General features: G+C 44.5%; 1 protein-coding gene across 8 annotated transcripts in view; it reads right to left on the bottom strand.

Moving 5' to 3' along the window:
* Nucleotides 1–5,007: 5,007 nt before the first annotated feature.
* The window catches only part of ZFAND4 (zinc finger AN1-type containing 4), a 46,093-nt gene continuing 33,225 nt past the window's right edge, over nt 5,008–17,875 (bottom strand). For 2 of the 8 annotated variants that reach the window (XM_077350921.1, XM_077350922.1), the window contains exons 9-12: nt 17,261–17,374; nt 13,702–14,033; nt 11,429–11,501; nt 5,014–9,045 (exon numbers count right to left, since the gene is read on the bottom strand). In XM_077350921.1, the coding sequence (XP_077207036.1) occupies nt 8,873–9,045; nt 11,429–11,501; nt 13,702–14,033; nt 17,261–17,374 (692 nt within the window). In that variant the 3' untranslated portion in view covers nt 5,014–8,872. Of the gene's footprint in view, nt 9,046–11,428; nt 11,502–13,340; nt 14,034–15,900; nt 15,968–17,256; nt 17,375–17,875 lie in introns of those variants that run through there. The other 6 variants (XM_077350928.1, XM_077350923.1, XM_077350924.1 and 3 more) reach the window with 6 other exon arrangements.

Genomic DNA, 17,875 nt, shown 5'->3' on the forward strand with positions numbered 1-17,875 from the left:
CCAACCCTCTACATCAAGCAGTTCAGTCCCTACACAAAAGAACAAGTGGTCAGAAACCATTTAAAATCAAACATTCAAAAAGCAACGAGAGAATATTTTAATTCTCCAAATCACTCAATTGCTGACCTAAAAGTGGCAGGCCCCAGAGAAGTTCATTCGTAAATGAAAACCCTTTCCAGACCAAAAATGGGATTTAGGATTATCTCACTACAAATGTTAATTTTCTGCCCCCATGCATTTTCCTTTTGTTCTAATGAACCTGGTTACAATGCACATTGCACCTCTACATGCTGAGTTCCTTCTCTGTAACAGGCTTCCCCCACCTTCTAACTCAAGAGATTTTCATTCCAACTTACATTTGATGAAAGGAAATTGACTCTCCAAATCTTATACCCTCCACATTTGAGTCCAATGGCACCATTAAGACCAACAAAGATTTATTCAAGGTGTAAACTTTCATGTGCGTGCACACTTCCTCAGATAATGGAACAAGGATCATAAGAGTACAGATGTAAGGAGAAAGTAAGGGAGAAAGAGCCAGCTTGGTGCAGTGGTGAGGAGCGCAGACTTCTAACCTGGAAAGCCGGGTTTGATTCCGTGGTCCCCCACATGCAACCAGCTGGGTGACCCTGGGCTCACCACAACACTGATAGAGCTGTTCCGACCAAGCAGTAATATCAGGGCTCTCTCAGCCCCACCTCCATCACAGGGTGTCTGTTGCGGGGAGAGGAAAGGGAAGGCAATTGTAAGCTACTTTGAGACTCCTTCAGGTAGAGAAAAGTGGCATATAAGAATCAACTCTTCTTCTTCTTCTTTTTCTTCCTCATTAGTAGCAAATTAATAAACAGCAACATATCGTCCAAAATATGCAGCATGATAATTTTTTGCTAGAAAAGTCAGTCCTTTTGGCTCAATGGTCATTCACAAAAACATTGGGGTAATAAAAATGTTAGTGATTCCCAGTTGTGAAAAGAAGTAATTTATTGCTAGGTGACAGGTGCCATTGATCTGAAATTTTGTTGTGCTACTTCAGACCAGCATCCACTTGAAACTACCCCGAAAATTAGTAGTTCTCTAATGTGCTCTTCTCAAATTTAGTTATTCGGAGGCAGTCAGCCTCTGAATCATAATACCAGTAGGAAGCATCAGGGGAAGGCCTTTGCCTCTGTGTAGAATAGGCTTTCTCAATAATGTTTTTGAGAAACCCTCGAGGTTCTTGAGAGCCCTAGAAGCATTTCCTAAATGGGTGGGAGATATTTTTTATACATTTGTACAATTTGTTAAACATTTATCAGGTGATATGACCATATATGGTCATGTTGACCTTCCCTCCCTCCCAAAATGGCCAATGAGAGGCTTGGAGTGGGTGGGAAGGGGAGGGGCCCAGGGTGGGCATGGACACTGCTTCCCAACCGTATTCTGCTTCATAATGCCACTTCTGGGGTTTCTCGAAGCCTGAGGAATATTGCAGGGGTTTCTTAAGAGTTGAGAAGGGCTGATGTAGAAGAAGAGCTGTTTCTTTTCACTACCCAAGGAAGTCCCAAAGAGGCTTACAAGGCCCTTTCTCTCTCCCTGCAACAGACACCCTGTGAGGTAGTTGAGGCTGATAAAGAGATCTGCCCTGTGAGAACAGTCGTAAGAGAACTGTCACCCTGCTGGAAGAGTAGGGACTCCAACCCAGTTCTTCAGATTAGAGTCCGCCACTCTTAACCACACCACCATGCTGGCTCCCAAGGGCCTGATTCATTATAATGTGTGCCTGCTGTACCTCTGGAGTAACTGTGTCAGAAAGGAAGTTGGTGGACGACTGGTCTGACCCAGGAGAGCTCTTTTGATGGTCTTAGAAGATCACTTTGTATCATCTACAGACTGGTGGATTGTAGCTTGTATTTTGCTCTGTGTGAAGTTTAACTCTGAATCACTGCAGAACTGAAGGCTGGAGGCTGCAAGTGCTTCATGTTTCAGTAAAGATAAGTTTAATTAAGACATCCTTTGTTGGTTTAATTCATGAGTGAACTTTATTGATATGAGTGCTACTAAATGCAGAAGGGAGGCGAAGGGACATTCTCCCCCAGCTTCAAGACAGTTGAAAATTGGAAAGTTTTTTAATGCTTAAGTTTCTACTTCTAATAGATATTCAACTCTACCTGCTTTGCCTGATATTAGTGACTCCAGAGTTATTCCTATGGGATCCTAGGAGTGTCATAATGACAATAATAATTTGAATTTCACGCAGCTTACATTTGAGAGCTTGGTTTCTGACTTTAATTTAATCCCCAGTGTTGTTGTTTTATGTTGTGTTATAAATTGCTACTTGGTTGTTATGATGTATTGAAACTGTATGTTATAAATTAAATTATTATAATATTCCATGAAAAATTTAATAATGTTCCATGTAAACCGCCCAGAGCTGTAAAGAATGGGCAGTATATAAACAAACAAACAAACAAAAGGTGCTGCTTGCTTTTAAAGGTCCACCTCGGCTAATACGATGCAAATCTTTCCTAGTGTCAAAAGGGATTTTTCCTGTTTGAGTATTTAGAAACTAGTTTGTACAGATACTTTTGTCAAATCTAAAAAATGTGGCACAATTTAAGTTTTACAAAAAACATCAAAAAGGGAATGTGAGGAACAGTTGTTCTTATAAAAGAGGGGATGCAGAGGCTACGGATAGACCTTCAGCCCCCCGCATTGAACTTCATGCCTCTTTAGTCACCACAGCCATCTTACCAACTGCAACTAATTATCTTCTGGAACTCTTTCCAACAAATGGAATCCCACAGGAAGTGGGCCAGTCACAAATGGAGTTATCTATGCTGAAAGAGAGTGATCCATCACCAGCTTTGTTGCAACCCTGACCCACTACATCAGAGGAGCGTGACAACCATCTGAACAGCTGTTCTTCTGACAACAAGAACTTGGATCCATTCCATCCGGTTCAGTTTACCACTTTTCCTTATTCCTCAAATCCTTTGTCAAGCTTAGCTCTAAATGGCTGCATTCTGCAAACTCTAAAGATTCTGGATCAGATTGATGAATTAGTGACTGGCCTCTGTACAGTCCACTCAGGAACTTCAGTTTGTCTCATGGAATATTGCTGGTTGGAAAAACAAAATTCATGAAATCGACTTCATCAATTACTTAAATGCCTTTGATTGTATTTTACTTCAGGAAACTTGGATTTCATCTGATTTGAATTTAAAGGGATTAGTCATTCATAATTTGCCTGCATACAAAAATCCAGCTCTTCTTCTAAGAGGCAACAGTGAAAGAAGCATGTGGGCACATAACATTATATCAACAGTAAAAAAAATGGAGACAGAAGGAGCAGGGTGGACAGCTGTGTACTGTGACTACCTCATGTGTAATAGGGCAGGGGGACATTTCGGTGTCTTTGGCCTAATTCACACAAGAAGGGAAATGAGGTTGAACGCAGAACTGGGGGGAATTGGTTGCCTTGTAATCTTCCCCTAAGAAGAGTCTCCAGTCTGATTTCCCCTTCATATATCAGAAGACATGGCTCTTGAAAGCTCATCTATAACCACTATGCCACAATTCCCAAAGGTCAGTCCTCTCCCATACTTAATGAACATTCCAAACCACATGTTCTTGACACCCATCTCTCCACACCCATGCCCTCATTTGCCACCACAACCCCTCCCCTCAACACACATATTCAACCTCATACTCTTACATACCGGACAACCCCTCCCCTTATTCTTCCCAATGCCAAGCTCTCTCTATCTTAATCACTCTCTTCCTTTCTACCTCCCTCTCTTTGCTATTTTCCACCCTCCCCCCTGCTAGAGTCTGTCGTATCAGCTACAATGGACTTTAATTCTAGTTTAATTATAACCCTAAATGATCCACCATGACCTCTTTAAATTTCCTCAACTCAAATTAAATGTTTATATTTTTTGGAAGGCAATCAATATGTCCCAGTGGCCATAATAATCTTTAATGCTAAAACTATATCCCAGTTGTTTATATGGTATTCCTATTTGGGTAAAGGCTCTCAACAGAAAGATAGAAGGGATCCAGGGAACCTTCTTCTGCCAAATTTTTGGTGCGCCCATGTGTGTGCCCTATAATATTGTTGTGTGCTGAGCTTGGTCCACATTTTTTTAGAAACCAAGTCTTGGATGATAATTTTTAAATTTTGGCTCTAAATACTTTTTAGAGTGGAGTCACATAGCTTAATATTTTACCTTAAAGATGGACCCATGATGCAGCTCATGGTTTCCCAGTACAGAATTCAAAATTGCGGAACTTGGATTTTCAACAGATTTTTTTTCTGCTGTTTAATGAGTCTGAAATCTTTAATATTCTGAAACAAAGATTAGTGGCTGCCAAATAGTCTAAAATGTTTCCAGCACAAACCTGTGTATGTTCTTCCGTTACACTGGGTATTCAATTAAATCATGGGAAAATTGTGAATTATTTTTATAATCTTATTAATCCATCCCTCCATAGAGTTTTCATGCTGACAAGAATGAATTGTCATCCCTCGAACGTCCTAGCAGGAAGATACCAGCATGTCACAAGGAGGGAAAGATTGTGCCTGTGTTCTGCGAACTGCCCTGATTCAACTTCACATATTAACTTAGATTGTCAACTTCATGGGACTCTTTACAGATAACTTTTTGATCGTCCCAGGAGTTTAGTTAATGATGTTCCTGCTAAATGATCTTTCTGCAGAGACCTCATTGTGTATAGCTGAATTTTTAATGGTTGTTTATCAAGCCGGAACTGTTTTAAATCAATCTATTTTACCGTTTTAGTTTATAATATTAGCCTATTTTACCCAATTATATTCTACCCTGCTTGCCTGTGTTGTTTTATGCCGATAAAGGTTTATTATATTATCTGCAGTCTTCAAAGCCATCCATCGCACACTGTGGGCGTGACACCATTGGCCCACATTCAAAGGATTGCAAATGCCGCCGCAGTGCACACGCTGCAATCTGTTGGTGTGCCCGAGCACTTGTCCTCAGTGCTCTTGGGGAAGGTTTGTGTGGTGTTGCTGGAAACCGGAATTAGCTGGGAAGTCTGTTGCCATGCCTTGGAAGGCTGTGGTGTGTTGATACATGTCGAGGAATGTTTATGAGTGGTGAGGCATTTTCACAAATCATTAGACACTGAGCTACGGTTGTATGTTTTGCTTTCAGTAAAACCATTATTTTTATTTTCAGAAGCTTGTCATGGTGTGCTGTCAAACAAAAATCCAGAGGCACCTGAAAGACTAATAACATTTATGAGCTTTCTTCAGTCACAGGTAGATCAGTGATGGAAGCTTTTATGGGGCAGTAGAGAAAGGGCAAACTTCCAAGAGGGACTATTGGTTCTTACAGCTTTCCTTACCTTAATGATTTGATCAAATGGTCTCCAGGGAGAAGGGGTGAGGAGTCTTAAGCTGTCAAGTTTGATTTCAATTTACCATGATGTACAATACAAATGCATTGGTTGAGTCCAAAGACCAAGAAAAGATGGACTCCAAGGTTGTTCACTATACTAATCTTAACGTAAAGGGACTGACTACCTTTTGGAGACAAGAGCCACAGACATATTCACTCTTGGTTCCTCTGGGCCACTCTTCTGCTGTCCAAGCTCTGTTCTTCCTTGCAGGGTTTCAGATTCATACCGTCTTTTTCAAGCTTCAGCTTTTCCAATTGGTTGCTTTGATCTTAAGGGCTTCTTTTATGGCATGATAGTGGCAATTTTTGCTTCTTGATTTTATTGGGGTTTTGGAAGTTGGCTATAAATCTTCTAAAACATAACATATTCATACCTGGCCTGAAATTTTAGGGTTTACAAAAGAAAGCCACTTTGCTGCTTTGGTGGGTCAGATGAGCATATGTAATCTAGGCTGTTCCAGGCTTTGGATATGGAGACCCAAATTCAAATTTCCATGCACCTATGGTACCAACCAAGCCAAACTGGATGTAATGGCAATTTCAGGTTGGACCCAGTACCTTTTCAAGTGCTGAAACAGTTGTGGGAGGAGGATATTTGGACACTTGAAAGGGAATGAAGGGAAATACTGCAGGCCCAATTGGAATCAGGTCCTCATCACATCACATTAAAAATAATACCCTAATTGCAGCAGCAGCCCGGAGTAGGTTGTGGGAATGCATCCCTTCTAGTTAGGCCCTAACTGGGAGGCTGTGGCCCAGGCATCTCCTCCTGCTCAGTCACCTCCAGGTTGCTCTTACGGCTTGCCCTGAGATCTTGTAGGAAGGGGGAAAGTAACAATACTATCAATATTCACGAAGAATGGAGTGCCAGTCATTTGTGCTGAAGATATTCCCAACTTCAGGGGCATACCTTCCCTCACAAAACCAATTCCATTCCATGACTGGCCATTAATGCAGATCTATCAGAGAAACTGCTTTGAATCTCTAGCAGATTGTGTATTAATTTATCATTCACTTGCAAAAGTATTTAAGCATGTAGAAGTTTTGTAACAGCACTACCAAATGGCTCCTTATACAAACTGGGGTGCCTATTTCAAGGTATACAGTTGCATAAATGACCTGAACCAAAGCACAAATAATGCAGGACATTTTGGTCTTTTTTCCTTCTTTTGGCATTGCTCTTTCCTCTTTTTCCCCATTTTTACCGGCAGCATCCATTCTTGTACACCCCCCACAAATCTTTTGTGCACCCAGTTTCAAAGCACACCCTTCAGTGTCTGTAAAGGTGTAATCCTGAGCATAATCTCAACATGTCCGGTTTTATTCTAAGGGGAATAAAAATGCCTTAACATTTCTGTTCTTGCTGATTGTGGGAAACACTTTCAGATACTCATGATCCGGGAGAGAGACAGGCCCCCCTGCAGGGGGATAGACTCTGCCTGCCCTTTTAACTTCCCATAGTACGTCCACATGACACACTTCCCAATCATAATGTTGTTTGGCAACCCAGAAAATGACAAACAGTTTTTGGGGGGGGGGGGGCGGGGGTCTGCCTTCTTTGCAGCTTAAGGGATCCAGGGGTGTTACATGTACAAAATCAATATCTGAACCACTGCTGGCCCTCTGGTCCTTGGGAATCCCAAGATCAAAGCAGGGAGGAGTTTTAAAACTTTAGATCTTTCTGAACTGAGCACAGGCTTGTATGAGACTCGGGGTGGGGGTGGGGAATCTGTGGCATCCAGGGCTGCAGCAGGTCCATTTCCCCACCTGTTTACTGACACTCCCCTCCATGTCCTGAAGAGCAACAAGCATGTTTCCTCAGTACTCCTGTCTGGGGCTGCTCCTCACGGCAGTGCTTCCCAGCGCAGCGCCTTCAAGTGGGTGGCCAGCCAGCTCTCCTAAATGGTTGCTCCCAATTTCCACAGAATTCTGCCACCCCTCATCAACTTCTAGTCTTACCTTCCTTTATAACAATATTTTGGGGAACTGGCAACTAGCAATTCAGGTAGCATCTGAAAGACATGGAGGGCGGAGGGCTGGAGAATTCGGTGGGAGTTGTTCTGGGCAAGTAGAAATGAGCTGTGAGCTCCATTTTGCTGAGGGTACCCCCAAAAAACCCTGGATGGGTCGCCCTACCAAGCAAACTCTCAGCATATAGAAGGAGTCCACTTTGATCCCGGCCAAGGGACCAAGCCCTATGAAGATAGGTTGAGGGACTTGGGAATGTTCAGCCTGGAGAAAAGGAGGTTGAGAGGGGACATGATAGCCCTCTTTAAGTATTTGAAAGGTTGTCACTTGGAGGAGGGCAGGATGCTGTTTCTGCTGGCTGCAGAGGAGAGGACACGCAGTAATGGGTTTAAACTTCAAGTACAACGATATAGGCTAGATATCAGGAAAAAGTTTTTCACAATCAGAGTAGTTCAGCAGTGGAATAGGCTGCCTAAGGAGGTGGTGAGCGCCCCCTCACTGGAAGTCTTCAAGCAAAGGTTGGATACACACTTTTCTTGGATGCTTTAGGATGCTTAGGGCTAATCCTGCGTTGAGCAGGGGGTTGGACTAGATGGCCTGTATGGCCCCTTCCAACTCTATGATTCTATGATTCTATGATAACCAGAATTTCTTTCCATGGCCCTATTTCACTGGTCTGTGGAAGTCAAGGAGAGCAGTTGGAGGAATAAGTGGATCCAGGCAGCAGCCAATCACCAGGAGGGAGATGGTGTGTTGAAAAGTGGAGCAAGGGGTGTGTGGGACTCAGCTAATCTGAGTTGAAAAAATACCTGGAAAATTCCTTAATGATATTTGGGGGCATTAATTCAGATGGATACCAATTCTTAGGTTTTTTTCAGCGATCCAAAATGATTGAGCCTGAAAAATTCAGGATTTTCAGAACCACTGGATGCCTTTGCAGTTCAGTTTAAGTTTTAAAGAGACTGCATTTCCTTTTCAGTTTAAGTGTGTTTCCCTCCATGGGGGATGGGGGCATCTTCTTTGAGGTCCACAGAATTGAACCCACTGGTCCAATTGTTTACAAAATTGGGGTGGGGAGGTTGAGGAGAGGCAGAGACAGCTGTGCTGCAAACTTAGTGCCACTACCTCAGAAAAGCCCTCCCCAAGCCCCAGATATCCCCAAAACGATTTTCTATTATACCCTATGAGGATCACTGGTTATAATGGTGCCCACAGGCTATAATGGAGTTAAAAAAATCAGGATTCCTGAATATTTACTGAATCAAAAATTCTGATACTTTTGTGGTTCAATATACATTATTCTTGGGGTTTTTTTGCATGCCCAAAGTGGAGACCTCTCCCCCACCAATCCTTCTGCAGTTATGCTCCTCTACCATCACCAGTCAGCTTCAACACACGGATCTGGCCTGTTATGCACTTCTGCAAGGCAAGTGGAAGTCTGGAACTCCCACAAATCCAACCTTTGTTCTGGTTCTTCCCACATGGGCTCATTAACTCACTGTGGCTGTAGAAGGCAAGAAGATTTCCTTTGAAGGTTTCACACACTTGGGGAGAATGCCTGCTTTGACTTCTGCAGGCAAAGGTATTTTAAAAGGCTTCTCAGTCCTTTCGGTTAAAACACCATCTTCATGAGGTCTTTGGAATAAAGAGGATACAACCAGTCCTGAAGAGGATAAGGAGATTGACCTCACTATGGAGCCCCTGCAGACAGTTGGGGAAAAGACTCAATGGCGAAGAGCGAGACAGTTCTCAGGGCCTTTGGAGCTCCAGAATAGATTTTAGACCATTGCAGAGGAGGTGCAAGGATCAACGAGGGAAGAGGTCCCAAAACAAAGTCTAAGACAAAGGGAAGAGGCCACGGGGACAGAAGAAAATGGAGTTGAGAAGGGAAAAAAAAGGAGAGTACTGGTAATTGGAGACTTCCTGCTAAGAGGAATGGATCACATATGACTGGGCCCGACCCCCTAACCCGAGAGGTGTGTTGCTTGCCAGGGGTGAAAATTAAAGACGTTTCAGAACGGCTGCCCAAACTCCTCAAATCTACAGATCGCTACCCATTTGTGATGGTCCATGTGGGAACGAATGACATGTCCATGAATATCATCACTCCTATTAAATAAGACTATCAAGATCTGGGGAGGAAGCTCAAGCAAATGGGGGCAAAAGTGGTATTCTCTTCAATCTTGCCTGTCAAGGGAAGAGGAATGCCTTGGGAGAGGAAGATAATGGAGGCATAGTTGGTGCCGGCAGGAGAGATTTGGTTTCTGGGACCATGGGATAGGCTTTCTTGAGGAAGGCCTACTAGCACTTGATGGACTGCACTTATCGAAACTGGGGTAGAATGTGTTTGGCAGGAACCTGGGGAGATTCATCAGGAGAGCTTTAAACTGAAGCCACAAGGGAAAGGAGACAATCAACATAGGAGAACGATTGGGGGCAGCCCAACTGGCAAAGCCAGCTCATAGGGAACCAAAAGTAAAAGGATTCAGATGTCTTTATACTAACGCCCGAAGCATGGGCAATAAGAAGGAAGAGCCATGACCTTGTCATCATGGGTGACTTCAATTTCCCAGATGTGTGCTGGGAAACAAACTCTGCAAAGCGTCCTCAGTCATGCCACTTTCTGACCTGCCTGGCTAACAATTTTATTTATCAAATGGTAGACAAACCCACAAGAGGTTCAGCCATACTGGACTTAATACTGACCAACAGGCAAGAGTTGGTGGATGAGGTGAAGGAGGTGGGGACCCTAGGGGGAAGTGACCATGTCCTCATAGAATTCCTTTTGAGATAGGGAGCCAAGGAAGATTGTAGCCAGACGCGGATGTTGGATTTTCGTAGGGCAAACTTTAATAAACTCAGAGACATGATGAGTGTCATACCATGGACGAGAATGCTGGAAGGGAAGGTAGCATGTGAAGGGTGGGCGCTACTCAAACAAGAGCTATTGCATGCTCAATCAATGACTATCCCAGAAAGACGAAAACACTGCAGGAGCTCTAAGAAGCCTATTTGGATGAACAGAGAACTTCAGGAGGGACTAAGAAAGAAAAGGAAAATGTTCAGGAAATGGAGGGAAGGATAGAGCTCTAAAGAAGAGTACCTACAGGTTACTAGGCACTGTAGATCAATCATCAGAAAGGCCAAAGCTGAGAGTGAGCTAAGATTGGCCAGGGAATCCCATTGTAACAAGAAAAGATTTTTCAGTTATGTGAGGAGCAAATGTAAAGTAAAGGAGGCAATAGGCCCACTGTTGGGTGCAGAGATGCAGAGAAAGCAGAAAGGCTTAGTGCCTATTTTACATCTGTTTTTTCCCACAGGTCAAAGTGTTTAGGCACATCTAGAGATGGCCGTAGCCAAAGGATTGTCGAGTGGTAATTAACTGTACTGGATGAGTTCAAATCCCCTGGGCCGGATGAAATGGACCTGAGAGTGCTCAAAGAACTTTCCAGAGAACTTGCACAGCCCTTGTCCATCATCTTCGGGACCTCTTTAAGGACTGGAGATGTCCCGGAGGACTGGAAGAGAGCAAACGTTATTCCGATCTTCAAAAAAGGGAGGAAGGATGACCCGGGAAACTACAGACCAGTGAGTCTGACCTCTGTTGTGGGGAAGATAATGGAGCAGATATTAAAGGGAGCGATCTGCAAACATCTGGAAGACAATTTGGTGATCCAAGGAAGTCAGCATGGATTTGTCTCCAACAGGTCCTGCAAGACCAACTTGGTTTCCTTTTTTGACCAAGTAACAGGTTTGCTGGATCGGGGAAATTCGGTTGATGTCATTTACTTGGATTTTAGTAAAGCTTTTGACAAGGTTCCCCATGATGTTCTGATGGATAAGTTGAAGGACTGCAATCTGGATTTTCAGATAGATAAGTGGATAGGGAATTGGTTAGAGAACCGCACTCAAAGAGTTGTTGTCAATGGTGTTTCATCAGACTGGAGAGAGGTGAGTAGCGGGGTACCTCAGGGCTCGGTGCTCGGCCCGGTACTTTTTAACATATTTATTAATGATCTAGATGAGGGGGTGGAGGGACTACTCACCAAGTTTGCAGATGACACAAAATTGGGAGGACTGGCAAATACTCCGGAAGATAGAGACAGAGTTCAACGAGATCTGAACACAATGGAAAAATGGGCAAATGAGAACAAGATGCAATTTAATAAAGATAAGTGTAAAGTTCTGCATCTGGGTCAGAAAAATGAAAAGCATGCCTACTGGATGGGGGATACACTTCTAGGTAACACTGTGTGCGAACGAGACCTTGGGGTACTTGTGGATTGTAAACTAAACATGAGCAGGCAGTGTGATGCAGCGGTAAAAAAGGCGAATGCCATTTTGGGCTGTATCAACAGGGGCATCGCATCAAAATCACAAGATGTCATAGTCCCATTGTATACGGCACTGGTCAGACCACACCTGGAGTACTGTGTGCAGTTCTGGAGGCCTCACTTCAAGAAGGACGTAGATAAAATTGAAAGGGTACAGAGGAGAGCAACGAAGATGATCTGGGGCCAAGGGACCAAGCCCTATGAAGATAGGTTGAGGGACTTGGGAATGTTCAGCCTGGATTAGGAGGTTGAGAGGGGACATGATAGCCCTCTTTAAGTATTTGAAAGGTTGTCACTTGGAGGAGGGCAGAATGCTGTTTCTGTTGGCTGCAGAGGAGAGGACATGCAGTAATGGGTTTAAACTTCAAGTACAACGATATAGGCTAGATACCAGGAAAAAAAAAATCACAGTCAGAGTAGTTCAGCAGTGGAATAGGCTGCCTAAGGAGGTGGTGAGCTCCCCCTCACTGGCAGTCTTCAAGCAAAGGTCGGATTCACACTTTTCTTGGATGCTTTAGGATGCTTAGGGTTGATCCTGCGTTGAGCAGGGGGTTGGACTAGATGGCCTGTATGACCCCTTCCAACTCTATGATTCTATGATTCATCCAGATCTTCCAAACCTGTTGTGGTCTGGGTGGCTGTTGAGCATTATTCTGTAGGTGTGCAGGGTCTTTTTTTTTTAACCTATTTGCGGGCAGGAGCCAAAGCCAAAGCCAGTTTAAAGCACCTACATGAAAGGGATGTCATGTCCCCTTTTCTGCACATCTATGGTCAAGTATAAATGCCAGAACAATTGTGGGAGGGAATCAGCTGACAGGGAATGCTAAGTGCTCAATATCTTGATGGGAAATTGTTTGTCTCCTTCAAAAAAAACCTTGCTCGATGGATGTTCTGAAGATTCAATTGTCATGTTCACTGCTGCCCACCTAGAATCTACGCTGGTGTCTCTAACCTATTTAAGCCTACCAGCACTTTTAGAATGCTAGCACAGGATGAGAGGTACAACCATAAAATGGCTCCCTTGAGGCAGAGCCATGCCAGGGAGTGAGGTTATGCAGCTGTCATATTAACGGTCCAGACAATATTTCTAGCAGAAGATCTGATTAATGGGATGTCTTTTAAAGTGAATGTATTATTTAAACATAGTTTGCTTTCATGTGCACCATTAATCACACAATGGAAATTCTGGTGGTGGTGTAGTGCCAGAGGCTGCTAAAGTAATTTTTTTCACTGCACAACAAGTTCGTCAGAAGCCCTCCTGGCCCCGACCCACCACTGGCAAGCACCTGGAAAGGAGCCTGCAGATGTCCACTGGGAGACCCCCAGTGTCCTCATCAACACCCTGCAGTCCCGCATGTGCAGCATCCAGCCAGGCCACGGTTTCCTGATGCAGCACCATTTGCTAGAGCTTGCCCCTCTCAGCCAGCAGCCTGTGAAACAGCATTGGCCGGCAACTTCTTTTCAAACAGTAGGAAAATGGGACGTGTACTGGATTTTTCTCGTTTAAAGCAGTCAGCCCTTCTAACAAAGCAGATTGTAAAACCATTCAAAAATAGGAAAACAAACCACATCATCTACTGAATGGGATCAAGGGAAGCTTGTTCGTCCAAATAAAAATCTGCTGCATGAGAAATTGTCTGATATATTTCCAGACTGCACACCCCAGGCCATGTGGAACCTGATAGAGCAGACACAACATCCCCTAAGCCAGGGGTGGCCAAACTGGCTTTCCGGAGGTCTGTGGATTACAAAACTGAAAGGCAGACTCAACTGAAAGAGGAACTTCTTGCTGAAATAATTTAAGATACCATACAGTGGACAAAATGGGCAGAAGATCCTATGTACGGCGCCTCCTTCCCTCTGGATATAAAATATATATTAAACCTCCAGTAAAGTGCATCTTTTAAAAGACTCGTCTAGTCAAAGAGCTTTTTCAAATATAAAACACGACAAGACATACATAATGCAGTTAAATCAAAACGTACATTTTTAAAAACTACTTTAAAAACTTTCAATTCGCTCGAGAATAAAGATGTCTGCGACAGTCGTGTTTGCATTGATCCTTCAATCACATGTAGCCTGCCCGCATTGGCAGCTTGGCAAATCTTACACTGAAAGCACAGCCCAAGGAAAACGGTCCAGGCAGCTGCAGGATTCTGGATGCGTGCCGTACAACCAGGATTAGATTTTGGGAAGTTTGGGAGCGCTGACCACGGGATTTGATTCCTGCAAGTATCTTCGCCCTGCGTTCTTGTAGTCGTACGTACAGGAGTGAGTCTCTGCATAGCGGTGAGTTGCACAAAAGTTGTTTCCACATCTGAAGGCAGAAAAGGAAGAGGTCAGCCACCTTCCCCCCCAAAAAACACCCAGAGTCCTGGGAGGGATAAGAGATAATGCCAGGGCAGCTAGGTCCATCAAGGGCCCTTGGCCTTTCGGCAATCCTCCTTTGGGACAGAAAAGGAGCAAAAGACAGACCCTGCTTGATCATCAGCTAACCAGGATGAGACAGCCATTTCACACTAGCAGATATCCCCAAGCTTAGTTGCTATACCTAAAGAGCCTGTGCTACAGACAATAACTCCTTCAAGCTGCAAATGTGGTTTTCCAGGGGAAGTTTTATCAGACTGCCTCCTCAGTCTTTGAGGGTCAGCTCACTCTGGCTGAATTGGAGTTCACTGGCGCTCCTCCAGCCCATGACCAGATGTTCACTTAGGACTGTCATGGACACACCTGCCAACAGTTCACTCTCCTGGCAGTTTGGGGGGACAAGATAGGAAAGCACCAGAGTTGGAAAGCTGGCACTCTCACTGGAACCAAAACAGTAAGGCAGAACCAGAGTGGTCAGACCAGGAGGCTCCCGATATCAATCCTGACCAACCAGCCCTGCTGATATGACTGAGAGCATTCATAGGCTGCACGCCATCTGTCTCAAAAACAGATGCTGGTGATAAGTTATCTGATGGCCCAGTAAGCTGGAAAAGGCTCTCACTAAATTGTGGATAGACTAGAAAAGGTATAGAAACCATGTTGGGAACCTTTTGTTTACACCCACTCCAAATGATACGCACTAAGCTTAAGAGGAATGATAAGGCACTCTCTGGGCATCTTTTATGGAGCAATCCTATGCCCAGTGGATGAAGGCAGGATTGTTACCAAATCCATTTTGCAGTGGGAGAGCTCACAGATACGCACCAAAGTCACTCTGGCATAACTGCAACATTGCTGATGCAAAGGGAGAAGGAGGCTGGAGTAGGGATCCTGACTAGCCCTTGCCCTAGAGTGACACGGGGTCAAATGGCAGGGTAGTCCGTGGAAGGCCTTCTCTCTCGCCACCTCAACAGCATCAAATGCCACAGACCTAATCTTATTTAACTTTTAAACATGCTAGTCCTTAATACACACTGGGACTGCCAGCACAGGCCGGCTGCTGCTATTTTATTCCTAGCTTTTGAAACTTATCCAATGGGGGTGGCCCCAACCTGCAGAGCTGGTGCATGCGCAATTCCTCCCAGCACAGGCATCATGTGCTCAGTGGGCAGGCCACTCTTTTCCACCAGTTCCCCTTATGCTGCCATGAGCTCTTGCAAAGATGTGTTTTTCTTTCTGAGAGCTCACAGCAGGAGAGAAGGCAGGGGATGTGTCTCCACAGAAGACGTCAATGAACAACAGTTCCAGGTCATTGCACCTCTGTTTTCGTCTTCCGTCATCTCGTGCAGCCCCACCTTGGAATCATTCGTGAGTTACTAACTGGAGAAGGAGGGATGAGTCATTGCATTAAAGACAAAAAAAAAAATCACCGTCCCCACACTGGCATCTCTCCTTGTCAGTTGGTCCAGTACACGGTGGACCAATGTCTTGGTCCACCAATGTCTTCTAATGACCAGTTTGAAGCCTTACAAATGTCCAGCAGTTGTACCAGCCTTTCTCAAATTTTTTACCATCAAGAAAACCCTGAAACACTCTTCAGACTTCAAGAAACCCCAGAAGTGGCATGATTGTGCAGAAGTGGCATGTTGGGAAGCAGAGCTGTGTACATGCCCACCTGGGGTCCCTCCCCTTCTCCCCCCTCCAGGCCCATCATTGGGCATTTTGGGAGGGGGGGAGAGTTGACATGTCCATATGTGGTCATATGGCCCAATAAATTTTTAACAAATTAAATAAATATATAAAAAATTAACTCCTACCCATTCAGGAAACCCTTCTAGAGCCATCAAGGAACCGCAGGGTTTCATGAAATCCTGGTTGAGTCTTCTGTAGAAAATGGCAGATTTGGGTGGAATCCAACTTCATTCCAACAGGACAGGCCTAGCAGCAGACAAGTGGCAGGAATGACCCTGGCTAGCACTAACTAGGGTGACCATGGGAACTATCCTTGGGATTGGTGCTAGCTCAATTGAGGAAAACCCCATTTGAACCATTGGCCTCATTTCCATTAGCTCCACTGTCCTGGAAGGTGGTTATCACATGTGAGCGATCTTGCTGCCCTGAGGCTTGATCCTTGCTGCCCTGAGGCTTGTTTTGTAGTCTGCTGGTTTTACACCAAGTTTTGACCTAAAGTTGTGTCCAAGTTCCATTTCCCCCAAGAGAATGTCCTGCCAGTTTTTCTCCTCGCCTAATATTACTTACAGAATCACAGAATCATAGAGTTGGAAGGGGCCATACGGCCATCTAGTCCAACCCCCTGCTCAACGCAGGATCAGCACTAAGCATCCTAAAGCATCCAAGAAAAGTGTGTATCCAACCTTTGCTTGAAGACTGCCAGTGAGGGGGAGCTCACCACCTCCTTAGGCAGCCTATTCCACTGCTGAACTACTCTGACTGTGAAAAACGTTTTCCTGATATCTAGCCTATATCGTTGTACTTGAAGTTTAAACCCATTACTGCGTGTCCTCTCCTCTGCAGCCAACAGAAACAGCATCCTGCCCTCCTCCAAGTGACAACCTTTCAAATACTTTAAAGAGGGCTATCATGTCCCCTCTCAACCTCCTTTTCTCCAGGCTGAACATTCCCAAGTCCCTCAACCTATCTTCATGGGGCTTGGTCCCTTGCCCCCAGATCATCCTCGTCACTCTCCTCTGTACCCTTTCAATTTTATCCAGGTCCTTCTTGAAGTGAGTCCTCCAGAACTGCACGCAGTACTCCAGGTGTGGTCTGACCAGTGCCGTATACAATGGGACTATGACATCTTGTGATTTTGATGCGATGCCCCTGTTGATACAGCCCAAAATGGCATTCGCCTTTTTCACCGCTGCATCACACTGCCTGCTCATGTTTAGCTTACAATCCACAAGTACCCCAAGGTCTCGTTCACACACAGTGTTACCTAGAAGCGTATCCCCCATCCAGTAGGCATGCTTTTCATTTTTCTGACCCAGATGCAGAACTTTACACTTATCTTTATTAAATTGCATCTTGTTCTCATTTGCCCATTTTCCCATTGTGTTCTTCCTTCTATGTCTCTGTTGAGGAACCCCTTCTCATTGTTTTGAATATATTTTTGTTTGATGAACCGCACATTTTAATATGAAATCTCAACATACCTACATTCGTAGCTCGTTGCTAATCCAGTTTTCTTCCCACAAAAGCAGCAGTGTTTGGCTATTTTCTTTTTGGTCTGAACTGAACCATTCACAGGTGGGAGATGTGAGGCATCACCTGCTTTCAAAAATAAAATCAAGAACAGAGAAATTATGGAAGAACAGCAGTGTCGGGGGGGGGGGGGGGGAGTCTATTTTCTCAATAAGAAATGGTGTCCTAAATTGATTTTAGATGGAACATACAACTAGAATATCAGTGACTAAAACCCCTAAAACAGTATTGTTGGGACTTTTAAAGGTAACAGTAAAGGTATCCCCTGTGCAAGCACAGAGTCATGTCTGACCCTTGGGGTGACACCCTCTAGCGTTTTCATGGCAGACTCAATACAGGGTGGTTTGCCAGTGCCTTCCCCAGTCATTACCATTTACCCCACAGCAAGCTGGGTACTCATTTTACTGACCTCGGAAGGATGGAAGGCTGAGTCAACCTTGAGCCGGCTGCTGGGATTGAACTCCGAGCCTCATGGGCAGAGCTTTCAGACTGCATGTCTGCTGCCTTACCACTCTGCGCCACAAGAGGCTCTTGTTGGGACTTTTACAGAAGGTAAATTCTAAATTTCAG

Source organism: Paroedura picta, chromosome 8, assembly GCF_049243985.1.
Source record: "Paroedura picta isolate Pp20150507F chromosome 8, Ppicta_v3.0, whole genome shotgun sequence".
Classification (NCBI taxonomy): domain Eukaryota; kingdom Metazoa; phylum Chordata; class Lepidosauria; order Squamata; family Gekkonidae; genus Paroedura; species Paroedura picta.